The sequence below is a fragment of the Mesoplodon densirostris genome, chromosome 11 (genome assembly GCF_025265405.1).
Source record: "Mesoplodon densirostris isolate mMesDen1 chromosome 11, mMesDen1 primary haplotype, whole genome shotgun sequence".
NCBI lineage: Eukaryota > Metazoa > Chordata > Mammalia > Artiodactyla > Ziphiidae > Mesoplodon > Mesoplodon densirostris.
In genome coordinates, this window is record NC_082671.1 from 50,321,445 (window position 1) to 50,336,333 (window position 14,889).

At 38.7% G+C, this 14,889-nt stretch overlaps 1 protein-coding gene across 1 annotated transcript; it reads left to right on the forward strand.

The window, feature by feature from the left end:
• The first annotated feature begins 10,219 nt into the window (after positions 1 to 10,219).
• Positions 10,220 to 11,648, forward strand: LOC132499183 (kelch-like protein 8). Its single transcript, XM_060113592.1, has 2 exons — positions 10,220 to 10,439; positions 10,599 to 11,648. Exons 1-2 carry the CDS (start codon positions 10,227 to 10,229, stop codon positions 11,646 to 11,648), a joined length of 1,263 nt encoding a protein of 420 aa, XP_059969575.1. The 5' UTR covers positions 10,220 to 10,226.
• The last annotated feature ends 3,241 nt before the right edge of the window (positions 11,649 to 14,889 follow it).

A 14,889-nucleotide genomic window follows, 5' to 3' on the forward strand; every position in this document is an offset into this window, starting at 1 on the left:
TACAGACAGTCAATAGGCACATGAAAAGATGCTCAACATCACTAATTATTAGAGAAACGCAAGTCAAAACTACAATGAGGTACCACCTCACACCAGTCCAGAATGGCCATCATTAAAAAGTTTACAAATAACAAATGCTGGAGAGGGCGTGGAGAAAAAGGAACCCTCCTACACTGTTGGTGGGAATGTAAATTGGTACAGTCACTATGGAAAACAGTATGGAGGGTCCTTAAAAAACTAAAAATAGAGGTGTCATACAATCCAGCAATCCCACTCCTGAGCATATATCTGGAGAAAACTCTAATTCGAAAAGACACACACACTGCAATGTTCATATCCACACTGTTTACAATAGCCAAGGCATGGAAGCAAGCTAAATGTCCATCGACAGACGAATGGATAAAGAAGATATGGTGTATATATACACAGTGGAATACTACTCAACCATAAAAAAGAATGAAATAGTGTAATTTGCAGCAACATGGATGGACCTAGAGATTATCATACTAAGAGATGTAAGTCAGAAAGAGAAAGACGGGAATTCCCTGGCCATCCAGTGGTTAGGACTCTGCGCTTCCACGGCCAAGGGCCCAGGTTTGATACCTGGTCAGGGAACTAAGATCCCACAAGCCATGTGACATGGCCAAAAATAAAAACAGTTTAAAAAAAAAGTGAAAAAAAATAATAAAGAGAAAGACAAAAACCATATGATGTCACTTATATGTGGAATCTAAAATATGATACAAATGAAGTTATTTATGAAACAGAAACAGACTCACAGACATAGAAAACAAACTGATGGTTACCAAAGGGGAAAGGAGGTGGGGGAGTGATAAATTAGGAGTTTGGGGTTAGCAGGTACAAACTATTACATATAAAATAGATAAACAACCAGGTCCTACTCTATATAGCACAGGGAACTATATTCAGTATCCCATAATAAACCATAATGAAAAAGAACATGAAAAAGAATATATACATATAACTGAATTATTTGCTGTACACCAGAAACTAACACAACATTGTAAATCACCTACACTTCAATTAAAAAAATAAAAAGTTGCATAACAGAGAATAACATTTGTCTTGTCAGAGGATTATAGGAAAATTGTGACCAGACCTATGTGGACAGTTGCAACAACAAAGGATTCTGGCACCAAGAAGTTTGCAGCAACCAACCACACCCCCTCCCCTTTTAGTATAAAAGAAGCTTGAATTCTAACTCAGGGAAAGTGGTTCTTTGGGACACTCGTCCACCATCTTCTCAGTCTGCTGGCTTTCTGAATAAAGTCGCTATTCCTTGCGCCAAAGTGTCTCTTGATTTATTGGCCTGTGGTATGGCAAGCAGTATAAGCTTAGACTCAGTAACACCATTTATTCCACTTTCTGTCTCTTAATTTCTCTATTCTAAGTACCTCAAATAATAGAATAAGACAGTATTTGTCTTTTTGTAGCTTATTTCACTTAGCATAACAACCTCAAGGTTCGTCCATGTTATAATATAGCCAACATTTCCTTCCTTTTCAAAATTTCCTTCCTTTTTAAGGCTGAATAATATTCCATTATATGTATATACTACATTTTGTTTATCCATTCATTCATTCATTGATGGACATTAGGGTTGCTTCCACATTTTGGCTATTGTGAATAATGCTGTCATGAACATGGGTATATAATATCTCTTCCAGACCCTGCTTTCAATTTTTTGAGTTTTATACCCAGAAGTGGATTTGCTGGATCATAATATATGGTAATTCTATGTTTAATTTTTTTTGAGGAATTGCCACACTATTTTCCATAGAGACTAAACCATTTTACATTCCCACCAACAGTGTATAAAATTTCCATTTTCTATATATATCCTTGCTAACACTTGTTATTTTCTGTTTTGTTTTTGGTTTTCTTTTCTTTTCTTTTCTTTTTTTTTTTTTTTTTTTTTTTTGGTTGCACTGGATGGCTTGCAGAATCTCAGTTCCCCAACCAGGGATTGAACCTGGGCCACAGCAGGGAAAGTATGGAATCCTAACCACTGGACCACCAGAGAACTCCCCTTGTTTTTCTTTTTTTTTTTTTTACAGTAGCCATTCTAGTGGGTGTTAGGTGGTGTCTCACTGTGGTTTTGATTTGCATTTCCCAAATGATTACTGATGTTTAGCATCTCTTAATGTACTTATTGGCCATTTGGGTATCTTCTTTGGAGAAATGTCTATTCAAGTCCTTTGCTCACTCTTAAATTGGGTTGTTAGTATTAAAACACATTTATTGGGACTTCTCTGGTGGCGCAGTGGTTAAGAATCCGCCTGCCAATGCAAGGGACACAGGTTCAAGCCCTAGTCTGGGAAGATTCCCACATGTCACGGAGCAACTAAGCCTGTGTGCCACAACTACTGAGCCTGCACTCTAGAGCCCATGAACCACAACTACTGAGCCTGCATGCCACAGCTACTGAAGCCCACACGCCTAGACCCTGTGCTCCACAGCAAGAGAAGCCACTGCAATGAGAAGCCTGTGCACCACAGCAAAGAGTAGCCCCCACTCACTGCAACTGGAGAAAGCCTTGGTGCGGCAGCAAAGACCCAACACAGTCAAAAATAAATAAATAAATAAATTTATTTAAAAAAAAAACATATTTATCTTGGGACTTCCCTGATGGTGCAGTGGTTAAGACTCTGAGCTCCCAATGCAGGGGGCTCAGGTTCAATCCCTGGTCAGGGAACTAGATCCCACATGCACGGCTCAACTAAGAGTTCGCATGCCACAACTAAGGAGCCCATGAGCCGCAACTAAGGAGCCCCCCTGATGCAGTGCAAACAAATAGATAAATAAATATTTTTTAAAAACCACATTTATCTTGCTATTTAATCTATGAGGTTATAATAATCTTGAGAAAATCAAAATGTAAAAAATTGACAGCAAAAAGAATATTTTGAGACCATTATATAAATTTTATAATTATATTGTATGCAACAATTTCTTCATATTAAAAAGTATGGTGCTCATCCTACCCTTTTCTCTATCTTTAATTGGAATGTAACTCTTAGCCTTGAGACAACATATGTTTTGTAATTTTTTTAATCAAATGTATGGAGAGGATATATCTCAATGTAAGAATTTCTATCTTACTTATATAATGTTAAGAATTTTTATCAGAATGGATATTGAATTTTATTAAATGTGTTTCCAGTAATATTTGGAGGCTGACATGATTTTTCTCCTTCAGCACATTATAATGAATTATTCTAAAAGCTTTTCTAATGCTGAGTCATCACTGCATTTCCAATACAAAAAACTTGGTCATGGTGATTATTCATTCTTCTAATGTGCTACCAGATTCTATCTGATAATGTGAATTTTCACTCCCATCAGCAATGTTTTGGAGTCTTATATTATTTTTAATATAAGTTCACTAGAGTCCTGAGAATGGGCTGAAGGTGAAATATTTTCTCCCTGGATTTTTACCAGTCTCACATGTTTCCGACTATCACCTTGTGCCACCAAACCTTGATTGGTGTTTCTAATTGTCCTCCTTCCAGGGAGGGATTTTGCAGCTTTTTAGCTAAAAGGAAGGTCTGTATGTGAGTATCTCTCACACTCATACATTGTCCTCTACTATCTTTTTATTTAGGTTGGGAGTGTGGGAGGTTGTGGGCAGGGGGAAGGAGGAATGGGAAGGCTTCACTGTCTTTGAAATGAGTTTCCTTTCTTCTATTGCCTCTGAGAGCTTTGGGTCTGGAGGCCTGACCACCAGGCCATCAGCTGCCTGAGTCTAAAGCCTGGAGATGGTGGATAATCCCCAAGCCACAGAATTTTTGTCTCTGGAGAACTGCCTTCTTCAAAGAGGAGGTAGGGGGAAGTGAATTGGTTATTAGTTTCCGAGTTTTGCCAAATAAAGTAGAATCTAAGAAGAAAAAAAACCTCATATGAGTCATATTATGTATTTTTCAATATAGACTGTACATCACACTAGAGTACATTCCAGAAAAAAAAAATGTAATTCCACCAGAAGCCTATATCGTGCAGTCCAGGTAAGTAGGCCTTTGATGACCTAGCTTAATTCCGAGATAGAACTTAGAGTATCTAAAGCAGGAGGTCATTCTCGATGACTACAGGTAGTGAGAGCAGATATCCTCATCTTGTTTCCAGTCTTAGAGAATGTTTACTATTTCACCATTAGGCATGAAGTTAGCTGTCAGTTTTTCAAATATGCTCTTTATCAGGTTAAAGTTTCTTTCTATTCCTAATTTGCTGAGAATTTTTATTTTTATAAGTGGATATTGGATTTTGTCAAAATTTTTTTCTGAAATGATCACATGGGTTTTTACCTTTATCCTACTAATATGGTGAACTGGGTTCATTGCCTTTTGAATATGAAACCAACCTTGCATTTCTGGGATACACTATACTTGGTTTATATTTTAAAGCTGAGATTCTTAACCTAGGACTCTGGAAAACATAGATACTTTAGGGACTTGCCTGATGGTCCTGTGGCTAAGACTCCGTGCTCCCAATGCAGGGGGCCTGGGTTCAATCCCTAGTCAAGGAACTAGATCCCACATGCCTCAACTAAGAGTTCGCATGCCGCAACTAAAGATTCTGCACGCAGCAATGAAGATCCTGTGTGTCACAACTAAGATGCATTGCAGCCAAATAAATAAACAAATATTTTAGAAACAAACAAAACATAGGTACTTCATAAAGGATTCTCATGGGTTGGTGAACTCCCTGATGTTGTATGCAAAATTCTCTGTGAATACACTCATGGTAGACTATCGCCAAAGTTAGCCACTAACTGTTTCTCTCATCCCTGTAGGTACATGCTGTGTCTCCCATCAAGAGGTGGAGTCTATTCCTCCTTAAAACTCACTTGGCCTTATGACTGCTTTGACTAATAGGATGTGACAGAAGAGAAGCTACACCAGATCTAGGTCAAGCCCTTAAGAAGTCTGGCAGCTTGTTTTCATTCAGAGAGGTCATCATGTGGAAAAAGAACAGGACACCCCATCCAACAGCGAGCACAAAGACCCCAAACATGGGAATGTGACTGTCCTAGGCATTCCAGCACCAGCTGAAATCCCAGCTGAATTCAATTACATGAATTAGCCAGATGACACCACATGGAACAGAACTGTCCATAACCCACATAACCATAAAAAATAATAATTGTTGTTTTAAGTCAATACATTTTGGGGTAGTTTGTTACACAGCAATAGATATCTGATTCAGGGCTTACCCACACATCTGGAGAGAAAATATACAGTTTTTGTTTATTTGTTTGTTTGTTTTTATTTCTTTTTGGCTGTGTTGGGTCTTCGTTGCTGCACGCAGGCTTTCTTTAGTTGCAGCAAGCAGGGCCTACTCTTCATTGCGGTGCACGGGCTTCTCATTGCGGTGGCTTCTCTTGTTGTGGAGCACAGGCTCTAGGCTCACGGGCTTCAGTAGTTGTGGCATGTGGGCTCAGTAGTTGTGGCTTGTGGACTCTAGAGCACAGGCTCAGTAGTTGTGGTGCATAGGCTTAGTTGCTCTGCGGCATGTGGGATCTTCCCAGACCAGGGCTCAAACCCGTGTCCCCTGCAATGGCAGGTGGATTCTTAACTACTGCACCACCAGGGAAGTCCCTACAGTTTTCATTAGATCCTCCAAAACAATTAAAACCACTAGAGGAATGAAACACTGAATACTCCTTAGGAAACACCTAATAATTTTTTTTCAGTGTTTTTGATAGATATTATCAGCAATGTGCTTAAGATTATAATCTTTTGGGCCTCCCTGGTGGCGCAGTGGTTAAGAGTCCGCCTGCCGATGCAGGGGATACGGGTTCGTGCCCCGGTCTGGGAGGATCCCATATGCCGTGGAGCGGCTGGGCCCGTGAGCCATGGCCGCTGGGCCTGCGCATCCGGAGCCTGTGCTCCGCAACGGGAGAGGCCACAACAGTGAGAGGCCCGCATACCGCAAAAAGAAAAAAAAAAAAAAAAAAAAAAAAAAAAAAAGATTATAATCTTTTGCCCTATGTAAGTAGACTATAGCTACTGAATTTGGCAATTGAATAAAAGGTCATATACTTTAGCAATCTAATGCAACTGACAACCTAAGGTGAAAAATAAGAAAACTTACTGGACCATCACTCCTCTATTCTGAAGCAAGTTTAGGTAGTACTTGAAGGTTCTTCAAAACTCTTCACACAAAAAATATACATATGAACATGTGAAAGTATACACACAAAAATTATATGCAGAGGAATGAACAAAAAAAAACCCCAAAGTTCTACACCATAAAATGCCATTAAAATATAGTTGCATACATAAACCAGCTGAATGTATTCAACTGTAATCATAAATAGTGCACCCATGGTGGGAAGTGAGTGTGATTTGAACCTGAGCTACAATCTACCTGGGTAGAGTCTGGATAAAAAATGACTGAGACATAGGGCATGGCTTCCATTCGATAAATGGGGTGGGGTAGAGAAGAGGGTTGGAAGGATAATGATAATACTGTAGACAACTAGTTCCTATCGAGTAATAGGCATAATGAATCAGAAGGGTCCAAGGTAGTACGGCAAAGGGAAGTTAACCCTGGAAAAAGGAGCTTGAAGAGATCAGGTGAGGTACCCAGATAGTTCAAAGAGAATACATCAGGAACCCAGGCAAGGCCTGCTAGGCAGATTGGCTCCCATGTTAGGCATTATTTCGGGAAACAACAGCTAAATGTTACTTTAAGTGTCCAGGATGTTGAAGGCCAAGATATCCAAGGTCTGACCTAGAGAGGAAGGACAAACCCAGGATTCTGGGTGGCATTCATAGAAATCCTTGCTGCAGCATATCACAGAAGGAATGACCCAGCCCAGTGACAATATACAAGAAAGCAAACCAAATGAGTTACATACCGGAACTCATGGGGAAACCCTTGATGAAGGAAACACAAGAAAACAAGGTGAGAACCAAGGAAGCTAATCAGTTGTAATGCCGTAATGGAAAGATTAGAGCAGCAAGCAGTTGAAGAGATGAAGTGAGGGTCAGGAATATGGGTGCAGCCAAGATGGGTTCTACTAGAAAAGATCTCTCATGAGGTTTCAGTCATGCTGTTGGCCAGGGCTGCAGTCTAATCTGAAGACTCAACTGAGAGAGAATTCTATTCCAAGCTCACTCCCATGGTTGTTGGCAGAATTTAGTATCTGGACAGCTGTTCAATCGAGGGCCTCAGTTCCTTGCTGCCTGTTAGCTGGAGACCTCCTGCATGCAGTTCCTTGACACATGGGCCTCTTCAAAGGGCAGCACAACCTGGCAATTGGCTTCCCTCAGAGCAAGTGAGCAAGAGAGAAAAAGAGAGTCCTCAAAACAGAACCCACAGTCTTTTTCCAACCTAACCTCAGAAACAACATCTTATTACTTTTGCTGTAGTCTGTTAGAAGTGACTCACTAGGCCCAGCCTACTGTCAAGGGGAGAACATAGGACATGAATACTAGAAGAAGGGGTACAATGGAGGCCCCATCTTAGAGGCTGTGTATCATATTACTCAGATCTAAAAACTCTATCCCTATATTTAATTGTCACAAACATCAAATTTCTGGCAGTGATGATCTGACTGGCCCAGTTTGGGTTAGAATTTCTCCTTTGGGTCTGTTAGCCTTGGCTAGATGGGGCAAGATCATGTAATATATTTTATTATTTTTAGACACTTCTAGAGAATAGGAAATTGTTGTAGACTTGTTAGTCACATGAAAATTTGTTACAAAGATACATTATCAAGCTATTATTACAACTATATAAAAACTAAAAAGATTACTTGAGATTTAGTATTGGGAAATCAGGCTAAGGAATGTTTTCACTCAGTCTCATTGATGATTGCCTTATTCTCCAGAGCTAAAGGGAGAGAGTGAGCCATCATTTTATCACCTGCAGAGATAATTTAATGGGACAATTTAGACACATCTTATCTAAGTCAAATTAGAAGACTCTCAGAATTATGAAGGAAGTAGTGGGTGAGAGAATAAAGAAAACAGATATAGCAGAAATAAGACCAACAAAAGGAGAGATTTTTAAAGAAAAATTCACTTGATGTCCTTGAAAGTCAAGGCGTCTCAAAGGTAAACAGAAAATCATCTTTGCTGACACTGACACAATATTTACATAAAGGCAAATAACTTAAGGTAGGCTCTGAGTATCACTGCTTTGCTTAATTGTCTTATTTTTAAAGTTATTCCATAGGGAGTTCTGCTCTCAGTAATGGTGGAGTTTCTTGCAGACCAAGCCTACAGCAAAAAAACAACTGGAAAATATGAACAAAATTTAAAATAAAAAAATCTATTTGTAGATATCAGAGAGGTACCAAGGCAGCAAGGACTTGAGGGGCTAAAATCTCAGACAGAAAAGAAGTTCTAAGAGATAAGCCTGACATTCAGTGCCTCTTTTCCCCTTAAAGCATTACTGATTCAAAAGTAGTAATGAAAGTTTGAGAAGCTGAGCAAAAAGCAGTAGCTAAATGGCTGAAAAACTAAACTGGTCTTCCTTCCTCCCACAGAACTTGTGTGTGTGTGTGGGGAACTGGAGGTTCAGGACCTAACAAGATAGAGGAAACCTGGCAACCACCCCTTACTTTTAGTTGAAACCCTCAAAGGCCTACACCTAAGGAGAGACCAGCTCCTATAAATACTAAAGCTCAACTTCTCATTACAAAATCCCTGGCTTGATTAAGAGAGTCTAAGCTTACCCTAACTGACTGTCAGAAGCAAAAACAAACCCTTGCAAGAAGAAGACTACACCATTCAGGGCTTCAAATGATCTCTTTAATTTTTCATAAACCATTTTCAGTATTAAACAAAAAATTACTAGTATTCCAGACAAGATCAAATGACAAAAACTGAAGAGATATCAGAGAAGAGAAACAGATCCACAGAAGAGCCAGATACTGGAATTATCAGACTTGAATTTTAAAATAACCATAATGAATAGGTTTGAGAAATTAAATGACAAGATGGAGAAAGTCCAAAGAGGAAACTGTATGAAATATGAAATGGAAATTCTAGAACTGAAAAAAAATCACATTTAAGAACTCAACAGGGCTTAACAGCACACTGCACACAAATAAAAAGATAATTAGTGAACTAGAAGACAGGTCAGAAAAATCATCTAGACTGAAGCTCACAGAGATAAAAAAGAAAAAGAACGGGGATTCCCTGGTGGCCCGGTGGTTAGGACTCCTTGCTTCCACTGCAGGGTGCCTGGGTTCAATCCCTGGTTGGGAAACTAAGATCCTGCAAGCTGCGCAAAGGAACAACAGTAAGGCTAACAGTTGGCTTCTCAACAAAGTGATGAAAGCCAAAGATAATGGAATGACACATTCAAAGTGTTGCAAGATAATAACTGCCAAGCTAGAATTCTATACTCAATAAAAAATGTTCTTCAAAAATAAAGACAAAAAAAAAGAAGAAGACAAATTAAATACATTTTCAAACAAAAACTGAGAGAACTTGCCACTGGCTGACCTGAATTAAAGGAATACTAAAGGGAATTCTTCGAATAAAAGGAAACTAATCCTAAATGGAAGCAGAGATATGCAAGAAGAAATTTAGCAATAAAAAGGGTAAATAAGAAGGTAAGTCCTAAAGAATATTCAGCTGACATTTAAGGATATATGAGAACAGGTAAAAATAAAGAATTTATGGAATGAAAAGCTATGATCTTCCAGGAAAACAATTTGCAGATGAATTAAAGGAGAGAATGTTTACTGTCCAGATCTGAATTGTGGCTGGAAAATTAAGCAGAAGGACTATCTCAAAGCAAAGAGCTTAAATACAAACAGAAATCATGATGGAAAATACAAGACTTAGAGGATAGATCCAGGAGACCTAATACGCAAATAATGGCAGTTCCAGAAGAGAAAAGAAAACAACAGGTGGCAATACTTTAAAAAATACTATAGATTGCCAGATACAAAAATATACAAAGGCTCAAAAGAGTGCCCGTCTGTCGAGTGCTCGCGTGGGGCTGGTACGGCGCCGCTCAGGGCTGCGGGAACCTGGTAGCGCGGCTGCAGCCTTGGTGAGGCCGGGAGGAACCGAGCGGCGGGATGAGCCGAGGACTGAACTAACTGGACAATGGCAGTTAAGTAGGTTTTGAAAAATGTCTGAAGTTTAGTGAACTGCATCTACGTTCTGCCTTTTCCCCATCCTTTACAAAATAATAAATGGGATGTTTGAGAAGAGAGCTGTATTAAAAGAAGAGTGTTACAAATGGTTTCAGAATCTATGAATGCAAAACAAGCTAGGAATCGCTTCACAAAGGGGAAAAGGCAACAGCACCAGCAAATAAAGAACAAATCTTCACTTGGTGATGGTGATGGAGAAGACTCCTTTATCTTTGAAGGAAATGAAGCTTGGAAAGATTTTCATGGTTCTCTTCTTCAGCTTTATGAAAATGGAGAACTCTGTGATATCACATTGAAGGTTGAACTGATGGCTAGAGCTTGTTGTGAATACGTGAAGTTACATTTTCATCCCTCCAGTTGTCTGGCAGTAAGAGCCTTTGCAGAAAGTCACAATCATATAGACTTAATGGACATGGCGGATCAGTATGCCTGTGAGCATTTTCCTGAAGTGGTGGAGTGTGAACACTTTGTTCATTTGCCGCTGTTGCCAGTTGATTTTCTTATGGGTGCTGTGGCAAAAGAACAGATTGTCAAACAAAACCTAAAATGTAGAGATTTATTGGATGAAGCAAGAAATTACCACCTTCACTTGAGTAGCAGGGCAGTACCTGACTCTGAATACTCCTTTCGGACTACCCCAAGAAAACATACTGCTGGTGTGCTATTTTGTGTAGGTGGTCAAGGTGGATCAGGTGACCCCTTTCGCTGTATCGAATGCTATTCTATCAACAAAAACAGCTGGTTCTTTGGACCAGAAATGAACAGTCGAAGGCGACATGTGGGTGTAATCTCAGTGGAAGGTAAAGTGTATGCAGTGGGTGGACATGATGGAAACGAACATTTAGGTAGTATGGAGATGTTTGATTGTCTCACTATTAAATGGATGATGAAGGCATCACTGAACACAAAGAGGCGAGGAATGGCCTTGGCCTCCTTGGGAGGCCCAATTTATGCAGTTGGAAGGTTAGATGACAACACTTGCGTCAACAATGTTGAGAGACGTGACATAGAATCTGATCAGTGGAGTACAGTGGCACCAGTGAATACTCCCCATGGAGGAGTTGACTCTGTGGCTCTTGTGAACCATGTTTATGCAGTAGGTGGCAAAGATGGAGTAGCTTCTCTATCTAGTGTGGAGTGGTGTGATCCACATCTCGATAAATGGATAGAAGTTAAAGAAATGGGTCAGCGAAGAGCAGGCAGTGGCGTTAGTGAGCTCCATGGTTGCTTACATGTTGTTGGTGGCTTTGATGATAATTCTCCTCTGAGTTCAGTTGAGCGGTATGATCCTCGAAGCAACAAGTGGGATTATGTAGCAGCCCTTACCACTCCCGGGGTTGGAGTGGGGATCACAACAGTGATGGGCAAAATATTTGCAGTTGGTGGTCATAATGGCAATGCATACTTAAATACAGTAGATGCATTTGATCCAGTGCTGAATAGGTGGGAGCTTGTTGGACCTGTGTCTCACTGCAGAGCTGGAGCAGGTGTAGCTGTGTGTGCCTAACTAGGCAAATTCCAGATGTAGGTCGGGGATCCAATAATGTGGTTGACTGTATGTGACTTGAGTTCTAGCCACCAACAATTTAATCATATCTGATAGGCAAGAAAGACTACCAGGATTTTGTAATGGCCACCTTTGAACAGCTTTAACTACTACTAGGGTCTCATTTAAACGTAAACTGTTGTATTGCGACTACGTGCAACTTTTGAAATGGTAGCTGAAACTACTAGTAATAAAGTTGATACTTCCCACTTTAACAAATAATGAAGTAGGGAAGGAAGACACTCTAACCTGAAACCATACATCCTCCAAAGAAAATGTGCTTAAAGGAGTGCCAAAACCTTGAAATTCCTTTTTTTAAAAAACTATGGATGAATCAAAATGTATAATGGAGTCATTTGCTGGGCTTTACCTTTTGCCTAAAGGTGTTAACCTTAGGCAGTGGACTTTTCCTAGAGGGGAGATTGTGAACCTATTCATCAACACAAGGATATCAGGACACATAACAGACCTGCTCCATTTGAAGATCTTTTCTACTTGGTGCTGATGAATTTATGCCTTGTTTTTTCCTAGGTGTTGATTTTTCAATCCCTTTAATATTTACAGAAATAGGAAAAATGTTTCATCTTTCTGAGTGGCCTTTGGCTGTGTTTACAGAAGCTTATAGGAATGCTGTAGGAAGCCCTTAATTTCAGTTTGAATTGTTAGGACACCAAAATATCTAACTGAACTAATTCCTCCTGAACAAATCTGCACTTTTATTTTTTCATCTCATGCCGAAAGGATTTGTTTCATAATCAAAAATTGAAACAGAGAGGATATTGGAGGAGAAGGCTTTAAAGTCGACATTATTCTAGTGTCCACTCGAGAGCCTTGAGAGGGAATGGTGTCCGTTACATGACTCCCCAATGAGGGGACTCCAAAAATATGTTTAACACTCTTCTTTGATTTAATCATTTCATTTTGAACCCAAGATTTATTATCTTTCTATTTTGCTATTTGCCACCATCATAGTTTTTCTAAACTGTACAGAGTCTGGATTTATTTATTATCAGAAAATGAATGCATTTTTACAAAAACCCTTTATAGACTGTAGTTGAACTGTTGATTACCTCAAGTCCATCATTACCAATAAAAGATACTGTAAAAACAAACCAAAAAAATACAAAAATCAACTACATTTTTATATACCAAAAATGATTAGAAATTTTAACTTTACAAAGGATATTGTTCATAACAGTATCAAAAAACATATAAAGTGCCTAGGGATAAAATTACCTAAAATATGCAAGACATATTTTAATAAAACTTTATTGAAAAACACTAAAACACACTTAAATACATGGAATTATATACTTAGTCTGTGAGTTGGAAGAGTCACCTAATAAAATGTGAGTTCTCAAATCAACCTATAGATTCAATGCAATTCCAATCAAAATCACAAAAGGTTCCATGTGTGCGTTTGCACACGTCATCTAAGCATGCACTTGACAAAGAGCATATATCATAGATGGCACCATACCAGATTTTTTTTAATACAGAATGAATAAAAGTTCCTGTGGACCATTTTATACAACACAGGGAATAGTGGCATCATGAGACAAAGTGCTTTCAGGGGGTCTGCTCTTCTAGAGCAGACTTCCTCATCCTTCTAAGGCTTGGGTAAATATCAATTATGTAGGCACTATGTTTATTTAGACACTATGCTATAAATTGCCTTTCTCTGTAAGAAAGTTGAAGGATAAGAATATTTACTACTCAGAAAGCTAAATACAGATCCTTTTTATCTGGCTATTCAGGCTAAGGTGAAGGACTTAGGTAAGATTAAATTTGACTATGTTCTGTTGTCTGTGTTCAGACTTTCTCTGTTATAACAATTTTCTTGACAGATCATGTAGAGACAAGGATTTTGTGTGTGTGTGTATGTCAAACTGTTATGCTACAGAGTCTATCTTTACCACTCTGGAATGTAGCCCCTTCACTCCAAGACTTGGGCTAACAGCAAAATTTTACAATATGATTTAGAGAATTAAAGAGAGTCACAAATATGTCTATAACAGATTTTTGTTAGTTTATAAATTGTACCAGTGTTAATCAAATAAGCTATTAAGATGATCTTACTAGCTTTATATTAATTAACCAATAACCATATATGCTGTATAGATTCCCTAGTTAGAAAAATCACAGATCTTGGATCTAGTTTTCTCTTGGCAAGCTTGCAAATTATAAATAAAGAAAAGAAATGCCTCTAACAGATTCATAACCAAATACAATTCCAAGTCTTCTTTTTCCACAATATATAGTGTGTATAAATCCATTTACATAAAATTATGTACATATATGTACATACATAGAGAGATACCTAAAGGATCTTTATCAAATATTACAGTATTTTTACTAATGACAAGATTTCACGTAAATTTTACTTTCATCATAACTTTCTAAGTTGTCTGAATTTTCTAGAATGAGTATACAGAACAAAGGAAAGATGAAATGTTTAAAAAGAAAGGAATTTTTCTGATTTGAACTTAAAAAACTGTTTATACTGGCTATACAGGCTGGGTGCCAAAAAAAAAAATCCAGGGTATTCTCAATGATGTACTCTCTTAGTTTTACAAGTCTATTTATAGCTGATAGCTAGCATGTTCTAGATGTCACTCCCAGTTAAGAACCTCTCCAAATCATTATCTTATAAATCACTTTGTGGCAATGAATTAGGAAGTAATTTACTTAAAAGAACACATTAGAGGTGCTAATCATGGGACTTCCCCGGTGGTCCAGTGGTTAAGAATCTGCCTTCCAACGCAGGGGACGCTGGTTCAAACCCTGGTCAGGGAACTGCCATGGGGCAACTAAGCCCGCATGCCACAACTACAGAGCCCATGTGCTTTGGAGCCCACACACCACAACTAGAGAGAAGCCCCCGTGCCACAACTAGAGAGAAGCCCACACGCCACAACTAAGACCCAATGCAGCCAAAAAAGCAAATAAATAAATGAAATAAATAAACTTTTTCAAAATGTATTTTAAGAAAAGGTGTTAAGCAAATGTCTCACCTGCAACCTTGAGCCTGAGCAATTCTCATTCTTTTAGTTTTTTTGGTAAAGAGCAAAAAATCTTAATTTTATCAAAAGAGTATAGGGTTTAAGCAATGTAGTCATAAATAATAGCACCAACTTTAGGAATACTCTGATGTAAATGAAGTTCTCTTCTGAAGAGTCTCACATCCTTATTCAGCACCTCA